At 39.9% G+C, this 21,786-nt stretch overlaps 1 protein-coding gene across 2 annotated transcripts in view; it reads right to left on the reverse strand.

The window, feature by feature from the left end:
• COL26A1 (collagen type XXVI alpha 1 chain) overlaps positions 1-21,786 on the reverse strand; it is a 476,576-nt gene continuing 454,790 nt past the window's right edge. For both annotated transcript variants that reach the window (XM_075594341.1, XM_075594340.1), the window contains exons 8-14: positions 17,121-17,213; positions 10,458-10,510; positions 7,920-7,973; positions 7,083-7,127; positions 6,466-6,510; positions 4,409-4,493; positions 1-3,201 (exon numbers count right to left, since the gene is read on the reverse strand). In XM_075594341.1, the coding sequence (XP_075450456.1) occupies positions 3,047-3,201; positions 4,409-4,493; positions 6,466-6,510; positions 7,083-7,127; positions 7,920-7,973; positions 10,458-10,510; positions 17,121-17,213 (530 nt within the window). In that variant the 3' untranslated portion in view covers positions 1-3,046. The remainder of the gene's footprint in view (positions 3,202-4,408; positions 4,494-6,465; positions 6,511-7,082; positions 7,128-7,919; positions 7,974-10,457; positions 10,511-17,120; positions 17,214-21,786) is intronic.

Genomic DNA, 21,786 nt, shown 5'->3' on the forward strand with positions numbered 1-21,786 from the left:
GTTAACCTAAGGTTGGAGTATATCAGGCCTTACTCTGTGTTGCCATGGGATCATGATGTCCCGGAGAGTATATTAGAGGAGAGGAAGGTTTGATAAGATTAGGTACCTGGAAGACAAGAGGAGTGGAGCCTTGAGGAGAGTAGATGGTAGCTATGTTCTTAAAGTGATATTACTGACCAGGCCCCCCTATTTTATTGTGTTGTAGATAAGGACAGTACCCCTGTTAGTTAGGATCCCAGCAGAAGGCTAAGGGAGTCCAATATAGCTAACGAATAAGAAACCGGCATGCCAGAGGGCCTCAAGTCAAGAGGGCTCCCGGATGTCAGTGGATCAGGTATAACCTCGGATCTGCATTAACATCCCTCTCTGTCTGTAAGGAAGTGGCCATTCCCAAACAGGCCAAATATCTAGCGGTCACTTACAAAGGACCCACCAGGTTTCCAGTAGGGGCCCAGTATAAAAGGGGTTCTAGCAAAGATTATCCTAAAGCAACAAGGGGGTGCCGGGTCCAACACAGAAAAGAAACTAAGTTAATATTCCTCTATTATAGTTTTAAGAATGGGCACTGATGGAAGAAACCGTAATCCTGCATGTTTAATATAAAATCATCTGGAAATGTGAACCGTCCCGTGCCTGAGGGATCTGACTGTTGTATGACAAAAGTTCCTGGCGCCCACTCTACAACCTTACTACCTCATCACCCAGTCACTTGAATTCAGCACTCTGAGTCAAGGTAACACACGCGGAGTAGCCACACACGGTACACCGATGTAGTCTCCCTAGAAGCCGGGCAGGGAGGGTTACATATATATATATGTGTGTGTAATTTGAAAAATCGGATTTCATGTCTGACAATTAGTTGATTAAAAATCTTTGTTAAAATGGTTTAAAGGTCAAATTTCCCCTAATCATAAAAATTATTTATGATTTCCTTAAATTCAGAGAGATTGTAATCCCTTCATTGTTGTTCATCGCTTCACCATAACGAAGTGTAACCCTTACAGAGAAAATGGAAAATCCAAAACATATTTACACAGGGCATATTATATGGCATTTTGTGAAGGCAATAGAATATGGGCCTTCCAACTTCAAAAAACACTTTCTTTTTTTCAGAAATGTGAATAAATTGTTATGCCCCTTATGATTTTTCTTCTCTTGCTTCACTTCCGAGTTCAGAAAAAGAACAGTGCTCTTACTTTGAATAATGAATATGCACGTAACCACAGTAAGGCTATATTTAGATGGATGTGTGACTCAGTGATTTAAAACAGTAGCCTTCTAGAACTGTACATTTCTGCCTCGGAGTCTTAATTGCTATTGTATTCCCATATCTGAGGCATAAGGAGAAATTAGTCCCCAAGTGGTGATTATGTCTAAAGAAACAAAATAGTAACATAGAAAATAGACAGGGGAAATATGGAATCACAGGAAGGTTTGCTTCTTGTACACATGACCTACAGTGTGCACACGGTTTTCTATATTTCTCATGAAGGATGGCTGACTCTTTTCATCAAAAAAGGCTAAATTACAGGACTATGGGACTAATCCTATACAGTCCAATGCAGCTGTCAGGGATATTTGTGGTCGAAAATCCTTATTGACTTCAATGGAAATTATCGTCCGAAAAACATCCCAAATGGCCACTTCAGAATATGTAGAATAAGGCCCTACGTGTTATTTACTATGGTCTCTCACCTGCAAAACTGAGGTGACGAAAGTCTCATGAGAGCACCAGATTTGTCAAAATGGAAAACAATGTATTGCATTCAATGGGATTCCTTTTCCGTGATAAATATGATATTATGTTTTGCATTCGTTTCACCATAGTTTTGCTGCTGGGAGACCACCTAATACTTTGGCATCTTGGGCCTACACCTACAAAGGTGTGTTAAATCAGGGCTCATAAAGTGATGTTACCTAAAACAGGAATAGGCGTTATGTTCCCTGAGTTACCATGGTATCCGCAAAGCCAATTATATGCAAAAACAACGTCCAAACTACATACATTAGCATAGGCGTAACATCACGTTATTGTAACATAATGTTGCGTTATCTTTCAATAATGTGGTGCTAACTACATCTTAGCGTTACTCTGACCCAGACCCTATAATAGGTCTTTCGCTCGAGTTCAGAAAAAGAGGGGAGGGAAATAACTATTAGAAATAACACTGTTGGTTAAACCTTGCATGACTGTGGTTTTACGCCCATTCAGACCATGTCAAAGTCTTATTTCAAGGTAAGACGAAGCCCTATCTCCAAGGGTGAAACGCGTAGAGGAGGAGATCGTGGTGTAGCCCCCTAGTGTGTTGCCAATAAAGCTTTTTGTATCATCCGGGACCTGTTTGGACTTCTGTCATGCGCAGTAGCGCCTTCTTCACACATCTACCATGGACGGGAGTAACCCCAGCTTTAGCTATGACTTGTTAGTGTATGTCCCTGCGTTAACCTTCAAGGACTTTAGTGGAAAGGCTATACTATGATGACGCTTAATTTACATATATCATTTGGATGTCATTAACACTAGCAGCCATGAAAGTAAATGCTGTCCTCTTTACGGGAGAAAACATGGCTTAACATCATTTATTGTCCTTTGACGATACCCTGTTAGTCTTAACGTGGTGTTAAGTTAGGTTAGCGCCACGTTAAGTGACAACTGAGGTTTATTGATTTGGGCCTTGGTGAGATATTACCTAAGGCAAAAGACTTGCATTGCAGGTGGCTCTTTGTATGGATCAATATCAGCCAGGAAAGACGGTACATCTGTGTAAAAAAGTAGTGCACCCTTTAAAAGGAAGACGAAAAAGTATATTTGAACAGGAAACAGCTTCTGATATGTACAATATATTGAGGAGAAGAATTAAATTCAAAGAAGCCCTTTCCATTTCCTATTAGGAATTCTGGGCCCAACAAACTTTAATATTGAATATCCTTGCAAATGTTTGTTAGAGTTAAGAAACTTCTGACATTTCTGCAATAAGAAGACTTTGGCTTTAATCGATGTGTTGGCTCTTTCTGGCTTCACGAAGAGGACGGAAGCTCCACGCTATTATTTGCGACTAGATTCACTGTCATCCAACAGTGATAAAAGGAAGTCGAATGATTGGTACCTCTGCTGTTGTTCACGTTTGAGTTTTATGCTATTAGGAAAGACAGAGCCCAAAACGTCCTGGCCAGAACCTGGCTCAATAGAAGATACTGTGTCTGAAATGAGAAAGTGTTCATTAGAGAAATACATCCAAAGTTATCTTTCACTTTTACAGTTGTATAGAAAGGGAGCACCTTTGCTTCAAATAACGCCTGAAATCTCAATAGAAAACGCACTACTAACTCCTGCTCGTAAACTTGGTGACCTTTTAGTGCACCATACTATTTTAGACTGTTTTTAAAAGCAAAATGAGTGTCCACTCATGTTATTCCGACATCCATCAAAATGTGGCTAAGTTGGTGGCGTTTGAATGAGTCATAGGAGTCGTGTGACATACTGTAGCACTACTTAGTTAATATGGGCTCTAGTGCTTTATTACTTTTAGTACCAAGTGGGCCTCTTTATTACTCGAATTAACAATGTAAATGTATAAATAATAAAAGCAGTCTATCACAGAACTCTGTTCTGCTGTAAAATCAGTAATAATTACATTTTCAAAAAGACTACATTATATTCTGCTGTCTTCAACCCCTAACTTTTAATGGCCAAACTAATGTCAATGCTTTAGATAGGCGCACTAAGAGCACTAGTTTATATGATGGGGAACTGTAGCCATATTTATGTAGTCAGAGCCTCCTGTGAGCCATACAGGTAGCACCAACACCAGGAAACAGCAGTGAATCTCCCTTAGGGTGGAGGAACATGTGTTACATTTATTACAAATAAGTACAAGAGAAGTTGGGTTATAACGTTGTTTAGGGTCCACATAATGGTAAATCCCGGTAACCACAAATGTAAATCTACAAGACAAAAGGGCAAACCTGCATTCGGTATCCGATAGAGCAGGGGTGCGCAAACTGGGGGCGCGAGATTTTTTTTGGGTGGAACGGTGGTTACAGAGGCCACACGCTCTTTCCCAAGGCATTTAAATTAAATGCCAGGGGGACCGCGCGATGCCTCTGCAACTTCACTTACTGTGACTCAGTCGGCTTGGGCAACGCGTCGCCATGGCAACATAGCATCAAATTACGCAGCAGGGTCACGTGATGTGACTTCACATGACCCCATGGCGTCATTTGATGCTTCAGAAGGTAAAGGGAGTGCGAGCAGTGGGGGTGAGCAGTAGGGCGCAAGGCAAAAAGTTTCCACGCCCCTGCGATAGAGGAATAAAAACATAAACTCAAGAAGGGATAAACCTGAAAACTTTTTTTATTTTTTTATTTATTTGGGTCAATTTATAATACACAAATAGACTGTACTAACCATGGATCCCCATCATGTGCTCCAGAATCAACACTCTCTCTGCTAAAATTTTCAGGGCCTCTCTAAGCTGTTGGACACCTTCTCCCTGTGGAACAAAATGCAGACACTATTAGCTCTGTGTGAGATTGCAGACATGCCTATGCAATCATTTTTCTGTAACTCTCCCTGATTTGGAGACGGTCTCACTGAATCTTAGCATTAGCATCTCATAGACTTCAGTGGAGTCTCAATGATAAAAGTCAGCACTTTTCCATTAAAATGCAATTTTTTGGACCTTAGAAGTTGACATCTCTGTTAATGAGCAGATCATTGTTTTGCTATCTCTACTTATAGCGTAAGATAAGAGCATTCAAGGTAAATGTTATATTGTTTTATCAACTAAAAATTATTTGATTGGACCATCCAGAAAGAGCAATTTGAACCTTCATTGGCTTAGGCTGAAGTATGAGGGATTCCGAACAAACTCTTATTCTACTCATTCGGGGGTGAGTTAAATCTCACATGGTGACTGGCTGAGGGAACATTGAGCTTTCCAACCTTCTCTTCAATATACTGTACAACTTAAAGTTTGAGAAGCATGTAACTGGCATGCATTGTTTATTCCAAAGACCTAAAATACTGTAGAAAACATTTTTGAAGTGCATTAGACAGATTTATTAGTGTTTTTAAATGCTGAGATATTATATTTCATATGGATCGCAATACATACTGTATGTACAGGTATATGGGTTTTTTTTGAGTCCAAAGAAAATCTATTTCATAGTCCACCAGACAAACCCTCTGCCATTAACAGTGTGTGAGGTTACACTATAAATAGCTCCGGCGCACTGGGAGAAACTGATGATGTTCTGCATTTTTTTACTACCATCTCCAAGCATTCTGAATTTGTTACCTTGTTTCCCCAATTAAAAATAATGTATTAAAACAGTATCACCAAAGTTGCTTGTAGCCTTTTGGCTGTCAAGTTAGGTCTTTTAGTGATCTATTCAATATATCTGCTTCAATGGTAATTCTGGACATTTTTTATTCTACTTATTTTTCTTTTTGTATTAAGAAAGCTATGGCTATTAATCCAATGCATTGTGTTATACATGGGTGTTTAAAAACAGATCTGTTTAACATTTCCCCTAAGTTTCAATTAGGAAATATTTGTCAGATTTTTAGACACGGCAAGTGATTAAATTAATCACACCTAGTTCACATAGGAGCTTATTAATGCAAATACCTACTACAGGTCTTTTGTCCCTTGAGCCGTCAATAACTGGGCACCATATCATAATTTTAAGAGTAAGACCCCATCATTCCTATGTTCTGAATAGAGATGTGCACAATTTTTACTCAAATTCATGGGGTAGGCAAAATTTGCTCTTTATACAAAAATGTGCCTACAAAACATTAACCTTCAATTTACAGGCCACATAACTCTTTTATACGGTCATGTTTGCCTTTAGCACAACTTTTGAGCACTGACAAATTTTAAGAGAAATTCCACCACAAATGTAGCAAAGCACAATTTGTACATCTCCAGTTCTGAAGATTGTCATTTTTTTGTTGCAATAACAGAGTGTATCAGTTTGTTCTAATGTGTTTAAATACAGTTTTCACGTTAAAACTGTTTGACTAATAACATCACAAGGTCAATGGGCTTCCTATCAAAGCAAAACCAGGTAATTGTAATTCACTCAGTAAAAACAAATGCTGTGTCTTTGTACTTTTTTGAAAGACTCGTATACAGTATACCTTTATAGAGATATTTGCATCTATTAAGAATAAATGTTCCTTATACAGTGCATTTTGCCCTCTTCCGTGTCCTATGGAAGCTAATGGAATGTCACAGCCACTCTAAGGGCACATGTGACATGCTGTGAATGGGCACCAGTATCTCCAGCTTTGGACCACCAGAACAAGGGAAGACATCTACAATAGGGATCACATGACCTTTGAAGCAGTTCTGTGGCCAGCGAATCCCTCAGCCTAAAGATTGTTAAGAATGAATGGACCAAATACATTGCTCAAATGCAAACACTTTCCACATGTGAATAGAACAAGGCTCTTACTTCTTCTCCTTTGTGCCCATCTTCCCCTTTATTACCGGGTTCTCCCTAATAAAAGAAACAGAAATAAGATTTAACAATTAAGTGGCACTAGTTAACAAAACAAGATGTATGCACAACCCTTTTCTGTCAAACTCATTATTATCAGATTCTAAACAATCTGATTCCACACTGTTTGCAAAGAACCACACCGACAAAGGAGTTTCTGAATAATTCACAACTCTACATTATGACAGGTGCATGGCTGTTTTATTTTTGGTTAATGTAGTTGAGATAATAACAATTATTGGCAAATATTGATGAAAAGAGCACCAGATTTAACACAGAAAATACCCCAATTGCTTTAAATTATGATACATTTGCATTATAGATTATACACTGACATTTAGGCTGTAATTTCCTGGGCGCAGGCCCCTCCTTACCGACTATACTGGTGTACGTAAATGTAATTTATTGTGATTGTCTTTCATCTGACGTAATGCTTTATGGAGTATGTTGGCTCCTTATAGATAAATAATGATAATAATGATTATTTTGTGTGTAAGGGTTTTGCAGATGGGAGGCTATCTGGTAAAACTCTGTGTGCTATATTCCCAAAGAGAAGCTGAATGGATACTTACAGGAGGACCTTTAACACCCTGCTCTCCTGTCATACCCAGTTCACCCTGTTGAAATAAAAATTGCTGTCATGTAAATAAGTAACGAATTAATTATATACATTAGGAGGGCAACATATTTGGGTTAGTTGCAATTTTACTACTTGATTACAGTCTCCTGGCTGCAAAAATATTTCCCCAGAGGAAAAACATTCCAAATTAAATCAATGTATTTTTTTTGCCTTTGAGAAATGTGGTACAGTTTTGCCACCAAAAGTGTTTAATAAATGAACGCCAGAACGTTCCTATTATATGTGTGTGTGTGTGTGTGTGTGTGTGTGTGTGTGTGTGTGTGTGTGTGTGTGTGTGTGTGTGTGTGTGTGTGTGTGTGTGTGTGTGTGTGAATATATTTATATATATATATATTCAGTGTTCGACAAACCTATACATTTGCACGCCCGGGCGAGTGGATCTAACACCGTGGCGAGCTCCTATTGGCCCAAGCAGCACACGTGTGGTACTAGGTGGCAAGTAGATTTTTTTGTTCGGCGAGTAGATTTTTTGGTGATTTGTCGACCACTGTATATATTTATATATTTATTTGTAATGTGTATTAATCATGAAACAGTATAGATCTTTCATTGTACTAATAAGAGAAATAAATAAAAGGTTAACAACTGCATAATGTATTTGGATAGAAGAGCACAAATATTATTCTATGGTGCAGACACCTTTAATAGTTTAATTTAAAATACATACATAAACAGTAACACACAATTACAGTGCTTGCAGCCAAGCCCATAGACGAAGCATTTTGAATCCGTGGTGTAATGCTCCTCCTAAGAACTGCATAATACTTACTTGGTCTCCTTTTTGGCCCTTAACTCCTGGTTGTCCTGAATGTCCTGGCTTTCCCTATGAAACAGGTACAGTAATCAGGCAAACTCTAATAAACAACTTGTGTACAGTAGCTCATTCAGTCCGTCACCTTTTCCTTTAAGAAAATAAAGAAAGGGAGCTACCACAAAACTATGTAATCACTATGGGGTCTACTTATTAAAGTCTTCCCGCTGCAAAACTGGGGCACAATTAGAATAAAAAACAGAATTACAGTTATCGAAGCAAAGGAAACACGCTGAAAGCAGCAGGGGTTTTGCCTTTGATAAATAGGTTGCAGCTTTTTTACTCTATTTTGCAGCTGGGATATTAATAGACTGCTTTGGGAGTTATGTTCTAAAGGGGGAGATTCACTAATGTCTGCTGTGGGCTTGTGCACCCGATCCGGCATTTGCTGTCATTCAAGTAATGTTCCTCATAGTCTCCTGGTTGCAAAACTGGAGCAAACCCAACTGCACCATATGTATCTAATAAAAAAATCAAAATGTATGTTTGTAATGGTAGCAGCAACCTGGCATGCATATTAAGGGTTTAGCCCACTGGTTGCTCTTACACTTTAAGATGGCATCCAATGTACCGGTCAAGCTGTAAACAGTTTATTCCCCATTTATATTTGCTTGTATATATTTTGTTAGGCTTCATTGTATGGAGGCCTGGTAATTCACTCAGCCAGGCCAGCACACAATGAAACCCTCAGCTATCTTTTGTGCGGGGCTAGATGTGGTGCTTGGGAACGCTGGGGAACTGGGGGAGAGCATGGACTCATGTCGGTGGAGCAAGTTTTCCAAAAGCGGAAGCTTTGCTGATTCCGGACAGTGAGGCATCTACAGTATCTCTGCAGGAGGTATCAAGCTGAAACTGGGAGTCGAGGCTTGGATCCTAGCCCAATCAGCTCGATTCCCATTAGTCAGTTTGAATTTCTCGCACTTGTATACTGTCCTAAAGCACTGTCATCACTTTTGGCTCTGTTTGGTCCATCTCAGACGAGCACTCGGCCTCTGATTGACTCAGTGAAAATAATCTCTTCACTGATTGGTTGGTACCTGGTTTTCCATGTTTTCAGACTGAGGCTGGAAAAGTATGTAAGCCAACGCTGACCAGAGCTTCAAAGTTGTTTGTGGTTAGTCTCAGTGTCAGAGACAAACTGGAAGTACGAACGGAAAACCGAGAGGCGATTATCCCGAGTCACTGGGATATTCTGAGGCGGACGGATCATGGAAATGGAATAGATCCCGGGAAAGCTAGCTACGGCAGTGACCAGCACCTCGGGTCTATTTACTAAAGTCTCTCAGTTACAAAATGTGTGCAATAAACAGGATCATATAGATCAAATAAAAGGAATCTAACTGAAATAAATTGGTCAAGTCTTGAAAGTGCAAAATTATAGACTATTTGTGAATGAAGGGAAAATAATGTTATGGACGTTTTAGAGCCTACTGTATTTGTAAAAGTCTTCATCTGCACAAAGGGAGTAAAATCAGTGCAATAAGCTGTACCCAATTAATTAAAGGAGAAAATACCATTGAAATAGGATTCATTTTCTTTGATAAACGTGGTGCTGGTTTTTGCCCCAGTTCTTTTTCTGGGGGAAATCTTGATTAATAGACACCTACAGGTTTGTTGCGGTAACGGCTTATGCTTAGCTACATTACATGCATTTACGTTTCCCTACCAGTTAAAGGTCTTTGCTGGCTATTTGTTCAAATCCACCTAACAGGTGGTGCATGTTTTTTTGAGCAGTATGGCTGTAGTGCACTTTGGAATGGACAGGCAGAAATGAAATGCAAGATATGATTGGTAATATCATATTGATGTTTACTATTATATGGTAGTTCAGGAGAATCTCAGGTTGGCTTCTAAGAAAGTTGTCCCTGTGAGATACTGCAGACAGTATAATTTCACTCTAATTTTCTTTTCAATAACTATTCTTTTAAATAAATTTAAATTTAAACTTTTAAATAAATGGTACTACTGTTCTTTCTTATGTTATCAGTGTAGGTCAGTCACCTGTTTTATCAGCTGACAATGGAATGAGCCTTGTGAAGTTTTCTTGAGTATTTTTAACTTCTGGCATGCTTTGCCTTCAACTGGGGTATCTCCAGGTTTGTGCCTATGTAATTTGTACTTGTGCGTCTCAAATAATGTGATGCTAATAATAACTTTAGAAAAACACCTTGACAGTGCAGACACAAAAATTAGGATCTGAATATAAGTAGTCAATATTTGTATTATTTCTAACCCAGCAAGATCTCATATATTTATAGTTTGCATTCTACTGGTAAAGTTGGAAAATGTCCCACTACTACAAGATATTTGTGAAAATCTGCCTAAGCCTAATGATGTTTCTAGGTTTTCATTTCAGAGAAGGAAGAGCAAAGTTTTCCGGGAAGCTATAGATGCCATGTTTTTGCTCTAAAAGTACAAAACCCACTTAGCAGCCTGATGCTGTAGTTCATTGAGAAGTACTGTATGCATATAACCACCTTTCTCAAATCTACTCACCTGAGGTCCAGAAGCTCCCATAGGTCCAGCAGGCCCATTTGATCCTGGGGGCCCTATGAAAAAGAACACCACTTGTTTAATGCTTTCATTAAGCACCCCTTAAATAGTTTGTTTGACAAATATAAAACCTGGTTTTAAAAAATATATTGGAAAGAACAATACTATATTCATATTAATATACATATGTACTGTGTATACAGTATATAACCCTCATTCCCTAGCTCTGAAGCATGTAACATCTGGTAGTTCCTGAATATATACATAAATTCAGTCTCTCAGGCCAAGTAGATGGTGCTGGGTTGGTGCACGCTCGGCATGAATCAATGTAGGAATAGTAATGGGCGCCATGAACTTTTATAAAACTAAAGCGGGTTTATTGAGCACAGTCCAGAAACACTTTATCATATAGAGACAGTGATGGTACAAACACAAGGCAAAAATAGAAGCTTTAGGGAGTCATCCTCTAGCACAGCGGTATATGGAGGGGCTATATACCATCATCAATCATAGAGCTAGTATAGATGCGGTTTCTCACTTTCTCAAGACCAGTGGCCGTCTACACTAAACACACAATCAATTTGTGACGTACCTACTTGAATTAGTTCTTACGAGGAAAGCACGTAGCCACCACCCAAAGTCACGGATCAATGGTATACCTATTGGTCAGTTTCTCAGGCTCAAAAGAAACTGCAGTACAAATGAAGAGTTCGAAAAACAAGCTCTGAATATGTCCAGACATTTTTATGACGGGGGCTACAGCAGGAGCGTCATAAAACAAGCGTATAAAAGGGCTAAATATACATCCCATAGGAACATACAAATAAATTGTCCCAGGCGCTGTGAATAAAGTCCAATGAACCCAAATACCGTGAACCAATTGGGCAGTCTTATTAATTGCAGGACCAACTTCTGTGTTTATTTATTAGAATGTCCATGCGGCCTGCAATATGTAGGCCGCACTGGGAGACCCCTCAAAAGACGGTTCGCTGAACACGTCTATAATATTAAGAGGGGCCTCGAGACTCATAGCGTCTCAAATCATTTTAAAACACATCATGGCCAGAACCCAGAGGGTCTGATATGTGTAGGAATCGATAACCCAAAAAGTAGTTGGCGGGGGGGCGACAGACTTAATTTAGTATCTAAAAGGGAAAGTTATTGGATCTATGTACTTAAGACACTGTCCCCCCTCGGCCTCAATATCGATTTCGACCTTTTTAAAAGATCAGTGAATGTGTTATGGCTCTGATCATTTTATTTTGCCTGAGTGATTAACAGGCTTTTAATGTTCATTTTATATCAGTGCACTAGTTTTTGTATAGTTGTTTTTGTATTTGCTTCTGACATTCTTAATATATATGTATCTAGATTTATATGCATTTTTATAGAATATAAATGTATTATCGTATAAGTGTATTTTTAAATGATATGTAATTTTAAAAATATTCGTATATACTATAGGTGTCTTTTAAACATCAAGATGATTCTTTAATAGTTGATCATGTAAGATGTACTATGCCCTATTTATCAATCAATTCACTAGAAATTTAGGCTGTTTTTAATTTATATGCTATGAAAGGGTCCTAGTTGATAAGGTATGTTGTAACATTGATCCCAGTCTGCTTTTACCATGATCGCAGTTGAATGTAATGCATAGCTATTCACGCCCAGTCCATCCCACTTGTAGGAGGGCTCTCCACTTAAGATTAGCATAAATAGCCTATCCACTAGGCTCCATTATCCCCTGAGGAAGTGACAACTCGTCACGAAACGCGTGGGGAGGAGGAGCCTAGTGAATTGAGCTGCCCGGGCACCTGTAGTTCCTGGTGTGAGGAGAGTTCCGGTCTGCCCCACTGCTGACGTCACTCTGATTTCCGGAATCGAGTGCAGCGCGTGGCGACCTTCCCCTTGGCAGCATTAGGAGCTACACAGGCTGCGGACGGCATTGTGAGCGGAGCTCGCCAACTTTCCACATTGTAAGTGTGATTTTATTGTTGTTGTATGTCAATAAATACCTTGTACATTATCACACTAGTACATTTCCATATCTTCCCCGTCTCAACCCCCCCCCCCCCACACGCATTCATCTGTGGGAGCGTTGGAGTAAATCATCCCTACTACCACCATCGCTGAGTGAGGGGACCCCTGCAGACCAGACCACGTGGATCCGTGAGACGTTCTGAGGAACAGAGACGTGAGGCACAGATTCTCTCAACTGTACTTGAGAGCCCTCATCCTGTAAGTAGGATTTCAGGGTTCTAGGCAGGGGGGTAATTGAAAAAACATACCACGCTATGTGCGTGCCCTGCTGTTTTTTTCTATGATTTCAGAGACATCAGCACATCATATCAGACAACACCCCTGCCTGTCCAACAACTATCAAGATCATCTATCTGGCATAGGAAGCCTATACTAAAGACTGCCCAATTGGTTCACGGTATTTGGGTTCATTGGACTTTATTCACAGCGCCTGGGACAATTTATTTGTATGTTTATTTGGTTTATACAGATTTGGAATAGTCTGTTGATTTTTTGTTCCTTAGGCTGTTTTTATCTTTTGATTAATTTTTGATCACTTTATGGTTAGTCACCTTAATTTGTTATCATAGTTATCACTATTTTATTTTTCTGTAGGTCAGCGCTTTTTAGAGGGCTTATTATTGTTTGTTTGCCAATACATCCCATAGGGAATTATTGACAGACAGAGCACCTACACTTAGTGACAGAGTGTACGGTATGTGGGGACGTTTAATAAGCAGTGGCAGCAGGCTAGGGCTATACTCCAAAAACACTGGCACATCCTGAAAGCTGACCCTCTAATCAGTGATGTGTTACTTGCTTACCCATCAATGGTAAGTCGATGAGCCCAGAACATCAGATATTTGTTAGTCCATAGCCACTTTAATGAAGTACACACCAGAACATGGCTACCACCTAAACCTCTGGGATCATTTACGTGTAATAGGTGCAAAGCCTGTCAATATATTAAAGTAATGAAGGAATTTACAAAGTGGGATAAGTCTAAGCCCTATCAGATCCGCAAGTTCATTAACTGCCTCAGCTCCAGTGTTATCTACCAAGGAGGTGCACCTGTGGCAAGATTTATTTAGGTAAAATCAAGCGCCTACTGAAAACACGGGTTCTGGAACACATTGGCACTATCCAGAACAAAATGGATAAACCTCTTGCTGGGCACATTAACAACTGCCACCAAGGTGACCTCGATGTGATTAATTTCTTGGGCATTGAAAAAAGTCCCAATTGGTCCAAGACAGGGTGATTGGGATACTGTGCTTCTCCAAAAAGAAGAGAATTTGAATAAGCAGTGGTAGTTCTGTATCCACTAAAGAAGTTGTTCTTACAGTCACCCCTTTTCTTGTTTATTCACCTTCAATTTGGGATACTATGATCATGAATCACTGGAATATCTCATATACTTATCCTGTCACTCTAGTCTGAGGGAGTCACGTCCCTCTTGTGCCCAATCTCTTTTACTTGGGGTACTTTTACATACATACATAATTTACTCAGTGTCTTTAAAATTAAACAGGCATACTGAGAGGTTATCACAATAAAACAGCAACACATAATAATCTGAGTCTGTTTTTATTCTTATGCATATTCATGAGTGTATTTGTTGTCAGCCACCTGTGTTAATAAGTGTATTAACAAAGGCTATGTCTCACACCTTTGAGTCCAACTTACATACACCCAGTGTGGAACACAAAGGGTTGTTCTGACCAATAGGATTGCGCGCCGCCGCTATTTAATCTGCCCTACTGCCATGGGACATCCCCCTCTCTACTGACTTAGCCTTGAGAAAGTGTTTCCTTACGCAAAACACGCGCGTCGGTGAGATCACTCACGAGCAGGAAAGACTGTCAGACCGCAGCCCTTACTGTAGCTCACACTGTGACTAGCTGCCGGTTCCTGCTCCTGCTCGAGGGAGGGCTGATCCGTGACCACACGGACTAAGTTATATCTCCACTACTGGTGTTGAAAGGGCATCTGTGCTTATATCTGTCCCACAGCCACAGCCCATTTACTATTAAGGGCACCTGGTTCTATTCTAGCTCATTCATGAATATGGGCTCTAGGTGCTATTGGTAACCACTGTTAGTGGCAAGTGTGCTTACAGCTTGTCATCTGCTTAGTGGCAAGTGTGCTTACTGCTTTTTTAGTTGCTCAAGCTCACTTACTTTCACGGGCAGTAGTAACTCTTATTTGAGGTATTCTGAGCTACTTTTATTTATTAGCTCTATCGTGTCTAGTCCTCAGCTATATGGGCTTATAAGTCTACAGCCTATTATTAATTCCCTAGATCAGGGGCGCGCAAACTTTTCCTGCTGCACCCCCCTGTCTAGCTTACCCCGGTAAGGTGCCCCACGTCCTACCTTGCATCCGTGCCAAATGATGCTGCGGGGTCATGTGACATCATGTCAAGTGACCCGTGTTGCCATGGCGACGAGTCATGAAACAAGGTAAGTGGAGTGTTGCAGGGGCCTCACGCGATCCCCCGACATTCAATTAAATGCCTTTGGGAAAAGCGCGAGGCCTCTGCCACTGCCCGCGCCCCCCCAGAAAAATCTCCCGCGCCCCCCAATCCTAGATCATACTCATAAACACTGTTCTCAGAGCTTCAGCGTGAGCATTAGTTACTTTAGTGCTATGTGTATCATTTTGTTACTTGAGTTGAGTAGCATTTGTAGCAGCAGGGTGTTCATATTACAGATACTGTGTTTCTTTCACGTTACCATTTCCACCACTTTATATTCAGCTGCGGACTTCTTAGGCTGGGGCCATGGTGCCTTCGCCCGCGTGGAGGTGAGCGGAAGCTGGGAAGTGACCTGCGTGAAGCGGGTGCTTTCCCTTGCCATTGTGGACGGACCGTGGGGGGCGTGCCTGGGGACGTGCCTAGGGGTGTCACGAAGCTGGTTCGCCCTCATTGGGCGAACCGCTCACGTGACCGGCCTGTCGCACCAAGAAATCAGTTTCAACTGATTTCTTGCGCAACGCGTGCCCCATCCCACTTTCGCGCCGCGTGCCCCCTCCCGCTTTCGTGCCACGCGCCCGCACGCCGCATGGACGCGATCACTGCCTTAAGTCAGTCTGATCGTTCAGCATGCGGACGCATCTGCGGCAAAATGGCCCCAGCCTTAGGCAGAGGGAAGATACCTGTCTCTTGTTTGTCCAGCATGCAGATTGCAATCACACGTGTGTCACACCCTGTAATTGATTAATCTACCAATTAAGTGTGCCCTAGGCAACATCATACTAGTGTCCACTCAGTAACATCATCTACTCTACTTTAGCCCATTAAACATCATTAATTAGGGGAGTACTCTATTCACAGATTTCCTACCTGATAATTGATTTAATACAGCTCAATTATCTCTCTATACTATTGATCCATGGTCTTATACTGCATCCGACATAGGATCTTCAATGTGTGCCTATTGTACGTCTTTTTAACAAACCATTATTTTTGTATTTATGACCATAAAATATATATACTGTATATATATTTTTTAACTAATTCATTAATCATTCAGTTTAGGAGGTTGAGTGCTATTAGTTGGGTCTCTGTTCTCTCACATTACTATACCCAGCATAATAACCATATATTAATTATATTGTGCTATATATTCACTGTTAAGGAGGTCAATACACTTATGAAAGATGTTTTCATTTAAACAGAATAGCTGCGATTATGCCATTGGCTGTGTTAATGTGATATTTTTGAAGAAAGGGGAGGGTATATTGGCATATTTTAGTTTCTTGCACCTACGTTATAAAAGTTACAAAAATGATCTTATTGGTTTAAAAAAAAATAAGATACAGCAAATAAAATTATCACTTGTGAGCATATTCACGTCTACTTCCCTGCTTTTCACCCTATCTCTTGGCATAAAATGCTTCCATTGCAGCTAAGGATTCTGGGAAATTATATGCAAATGACCACGCTGAAAAAAAATAAGATCAAATAGAGTCTTCATATAGCATGTATTTTCTGGCTTTTGTTGAACATGAGGGCTGGTGAATATGGTACAAGGAATAAAACATCAATTATACCAATTATTTCATAAGTAAATGTCAGAACTGTTAGTTGTGTAAAGGCGATATTTTTTTTTTAACTTATTCCGTATTTGTATACTTGCAAACTCATGGAAAGATATAGACAATGCAATTTGACATAGCTTTATTACTTTTTAAACTCTACAAAGTGTATATATTTATATATATATATACATATAGTATAGACACAGAGAGTATACACACATACAGTATACACATATACACCTTCTTCGTATTAAAAAGCAAAGCATATATCCTGTCCACAATGGATCTGCCATAAAAAACCTGTAATCTATTGTGGTCATTTTCACATTCACACAATATAAAAGGGAAGCACAATCATCATTATAACAGTAACTATACAGTATTTGTTCTCATGTACAGTACAACAGTAATGGATCTATTATAAATATCAATAATAAATCTAAAAAATATATTTAAAAGGGTATCTGCTTTTTTTTTTATTTTGTGGATTATACAGGTAATTCTCCAGCAGTGCTACAGCACCCATTTACACTAGTATTTTATAGAATGTATTATCTGTGTTAACAGAAACGTGTAGATGGGAGCTACATTCACTTGACTTACCTGGGGGTCCGATGGGACCTGCTGGCCCACGAGTACCAGGGACTCCAGACATTATTGTGTCGGTAATGGTAGACACCACATGTGGTTCTCCATCTGTGTTAGAAAAATATGATTAAAGTCAAACAAAACTGTATTAAATTGGGGACTAGGAAGGGATCATTTTAAAAAAGAAATTGCATTGCACTAGGGAGAAAAAATTGCATTTGCTAAAGAAAATTCCTTATTACATGGAAGTTGGTCATATCTTTACATTAAAAAAAAAGAAGAGCAAAACTCTATTGAATTACTTCCATAATGTATACACTGATACTATGTTTTACAATTATTTTCCTTAAATCTTGAAAGATTTTGAAACGTGTACTTTAGGAAACATGAACTTTTGTATATCCTGGTGATGTAAAAAGCAGGGCCTGCATCTATTTACTATTTGCATCTATATTAGGTTTCCAGATGTCCTGTACAGTATATATGGGATTGTTCCCTATTTCAATGAATTGTCCCGTTGACCCTGAAAGGTCTGTTGGGACGCATTATAGTCCCGTATTTCAGGGGCAACGGGACAGTTCAGGGACAAAAGTCAGTCTGGCGGCGACGGGAGGAGAAGGATGGCAGCGGTGCTGTGGCAGAAGGAGGGGGATGATGGCTACGGAGGAGAACCGTGGCGGTGGCAGCAGAGAGCAGTGGTGGAGCCCACCCCAGCATTATGACCCGGAAGACAATTACAACTTCCGTTGTCTGCTAGGGTGGGCTCCACCACTGCCCTTTGCTGCTGCCGCCATAGTTCTCCTCCGCAGCTGCCACGCCCCGCCTCCTGCCCCCACACCGCCACCATCCTTCTCTTGCCGGCCGGCCTTCTCTGCCAGGTAAGTTGGGGGAGCTGTGAGGAGGTGAAAGGGAGCTGTGAGGAAATGAAGGGGGATCTGTGAGGAGGAAGAAGGGGGATCTGTGAGGAGGAAGAAGGGGGATCTGTGAGGAGGGAGAAGGGGGATCTGTGAGGAGGGAGAATGGGGAGGGAGAGATTGATGGAGGGGGGGCGAGAATGGGGGGAGAGAAATGCTGTGTGTTTCTGACATGAAAACATATACTGTAGGAAATGTCTGTATTTCAATTTTATTTCCTACTGTATTGTGGCGTCCTGTAGTTATAAAAACTTAAATGTTGGCTCATTGAGACATACATCACAAACAATGGTAAATAAGGCAAATTTTTAACATGAGTGATAATATTGAATATTTCTAAATATTAAATATTTGGGCACCACACACAGGCCTTTGTTTATTTATTTTTACTGTTCTTGACAAAGGCCTGTGTTGGGGTCGAAACGTCAAATATTTCGAAAAACAAATTCACCTTTTGCACAAGTCCACTGGTTGTGCCTATTTTGGGAGGTATTTCTCCTAGTATTATCACTTAAGAAAGATTTTTTTATGGAGCACGTGTGGCAGACTGTGACAGGGTGAATGAACGTCACCAGCCATATACCTGGCAAACCTATGTTTAGGCTTGCAGTGCAGCAGTGACGAGGTTAAGTTTCAGTTGAGAAGGGCTGCTTAATTAGTCTGACCCCAGCTGCATAATCAAGGTGTTTTAAAACCCCCAGGCTGTACACACATGAAAGCTAGCTGGTCAGGAGACAGGACTGATACTGAAGAGATTACTGCTATAAGGTCTGTTTTTCAAAGTACATGTGTGATAACTGTCTGTGTCCTGCATGCTGAAGAGAAGCTGCCTTGTTTTCTAAGCAGAAGGGAAGCTATTTTGTTTTTGTCTGCTGAAGAGAAGCTATTTTGTTTTTGTGTGCTGTATGTTTTTAAGGCTCAATAAATAAGCCTTATCAAGAGAACCCGCGTGTGTGGTTGCATGTACCCTGCAACACAGATGCCTGACGTTAATAGAGTGCTCTCTATATACAGCTTAACCCCCTTATAAAACTGTGCATGGGGTCCAAAGAATCACATCGCGCTATAAGCGGATTGCATTAGAAATAATGTACAATTGTATGCATTGTACAATAAAGTATTTAATATACCAATAATCGTGTTGTAAAGTATTCATAAAGACGCAAATTGGGAGCCACGCCTGCATCGCGTTATAAGCGGATTCGCGTTGTAACGGATCGTGTTATAACGTGGTTGAGCTGTAAAACTTATAACATGGACATCAAATGAATGATTCATCTTACCGTGCGCTTAATCATCTGAGATTGCGGATTAAAAAACAAATAACATGTGTAAGGTTAAATACAGGAATTAAATGAAACAATTGTCCTCAGCACTCAATTAGTCGAAAAATCTTATCGGGGTGATTACGACTCCCTAAAAAAAATGCAACTATAGTACTCATAATGACATTTTTTTTCATTAACAACACATCCAAGATCCAAACTGGACAGTGAAAACATGTGGAAAGTACAACACCTTCAGTATACAATGTGTAGTATAAACCTTAAAGCATGATATTGTGCCTGTGCTACACAAATGTGTTACATTTAATAAGTTAAGTTATATATATATATATATACACACAATTATTAAGGTTATGGTAGGTAAAGAAAGTGACAAAAACCCTCCACAGTAAAGCATAAAGCAACTGTAAATATTACTGTATGTTCATTTGCATGTTTTAGACAGGTCTGCAACCCTGTCTTTCCCCATTATCGCCCAGCATACAGCGCTTCCACTGCAGCAAGGGATTCTGGGAAATGACATGCAAATGAGCACTCAGTGCAACCTTTTGTCTCAAGCTCGTATTACACAAGCAAATCCTCAAGTCAATGCATGCTGTTTTAAACACAGCTTTTAGACTGAGGCTGGGATGAGATGCAAAGCCATTAAACCCACTCACAGACATGTTTCAACCTTGATGGGTATCATCAGTGTGAGGTTGGTTGTAATGGCTAAGCTGGTTTGAGACTAGACTAGGTATTCACCACAATTATTAAGGTTATGGTGGGTGAAAAAAGTGACAAAAACCCTCCACAGTAAAGCATAAAGCAACTGTAAATATTACTGTATGTTCATTTGCATTTATATATATATATATATATATATATATAAAGTCAGTGGAACACAAACAAATCCCCTCCCCCCAAACCAACAGGCAATTTTAAATAAAATAATACATTTGTTATTTGTAAATATATGGATCCACAAAAGCTTTCCATCAATGATGAATGCAGTGACTAAGAGGCAATTGCAATAATAACTGTACTCACACGATCCAAACCACATAGAACTCCTGTCAAAGTGCCCATCTAGGTGTGAAAAATGAATTAGAGGATTTTTGCCTCCTACTTTTTGTTCCATAGCGTCTGTTAAAAAGAGTGATTTTGACTCCTGCAGTCTGACCCTCATGATTTTTTCCGGTGCACCACCATTGTTTTTTATTTTCTCCTTATAACCCTGTTAGCCAGGGGTTGTTAGGGTGTGTTTGGATGTGGGTAGTGGGGTTGGGTGATGGGAGAAGGTTCTCTGGGTGAATTGTTTCACCTTGTTTGCCATATGCAATAGTAAGGCATTGCCAAAGCAATGCTGCACTTACCTCTGGTTCGCACAGGGGAGTATGTAGTGTAGTGGTAAGAATATATTATGCCCTTTATAGCCAGCTAGCTTTATCGCTGGTTTACCCCTTTACCGTTGATGATATGGCTTGAATAAATAAACTGATAAACAAAATTGCCATTAAACACTGATAATCTAAGCCACAGTACTATGGCAAATCACATAAATTAGTAAATAGGTTGATCCTAAATTCAGCTATCTGTTGTATCTTTTTAGGAGGTTTGGCAAAACTGTCCGCTTTATGACCAAGTGAACATTCATTTATATGGGCTGCATTACAAAATAATATAACTCCTGCAGTACTCAGAGAAAAAAGGAGATCTAGGCCTGTTTTTGTTTATGAAATAATATCGGGATCATAGTCCTGGTTTTTCCTATTGGGAGTGTGATTTAAATCAAGTCTAATTAACATTTGTTTCCAGATTTGAAGCAATGTAGACCAGGGGATTGCAAATTTTTCAGTCTGCGCCCCCCTGCCTGTTCTCCTCCGCCTGCTCTTCCTCCCCCCCCCGACACCCTTACCTGGTGTCCGATGTCTTCTAATGTCACAACATCGTGTTGTCATGGCAATGTGACATCATGTTACCCCGCAGAGTCATTTAACGCCGGAGACCAGGGAAGGGAAGTTACAGAGGCCTCGCGCGTCCTTCTCGGCATTTCATTTAAATGCCTTGGGGAAGAGAGCGGGGCCTCTGTAACCGTCACGCCCCCCCAGAAAATATTTGGACCCAAACAAACATATGTATAATATATAAGTACATATAAATACTGGATAAACAAGGTTATTTCTTAATTTTTATTTTTTCTGCTACTTGATCCACAGAGACTCAACTGGGACTACAGTATTTTGTTTTACCACAAATTAAAAAAAAAAAAAAAATAGTAAGAACATTCTAATACTGTACAGTAGCACCATTTGGGATTTAGATAAAAATGCTAGCTATAATTTGTTCAGGTTTCATAAGACACTGACATTACCTATTAAACTACCAGTATATAATCCAGTGCCGGTTTCTCACATTTCCAGTAATGCTTGTCTTATTGCTCCCCCTGCTGTATATTTTTGAGATTCTGATCATTCAAGTTTTTCTTAAAGTTGTATTTTG

This window comes from Ascaphus truei, chromosome 3 (assembly GCF_040206685.1).
Source record: "Ascaphus truei isolate aAscTru1 chromosome 3, aAscTru1.hap1, whole genome shotgun sequence".
NCBI lineage: Eukaryota > Metazoa > Chordata > Amphibia > Anura > Ascaphidae > Ascaphus > Ascaphus truei.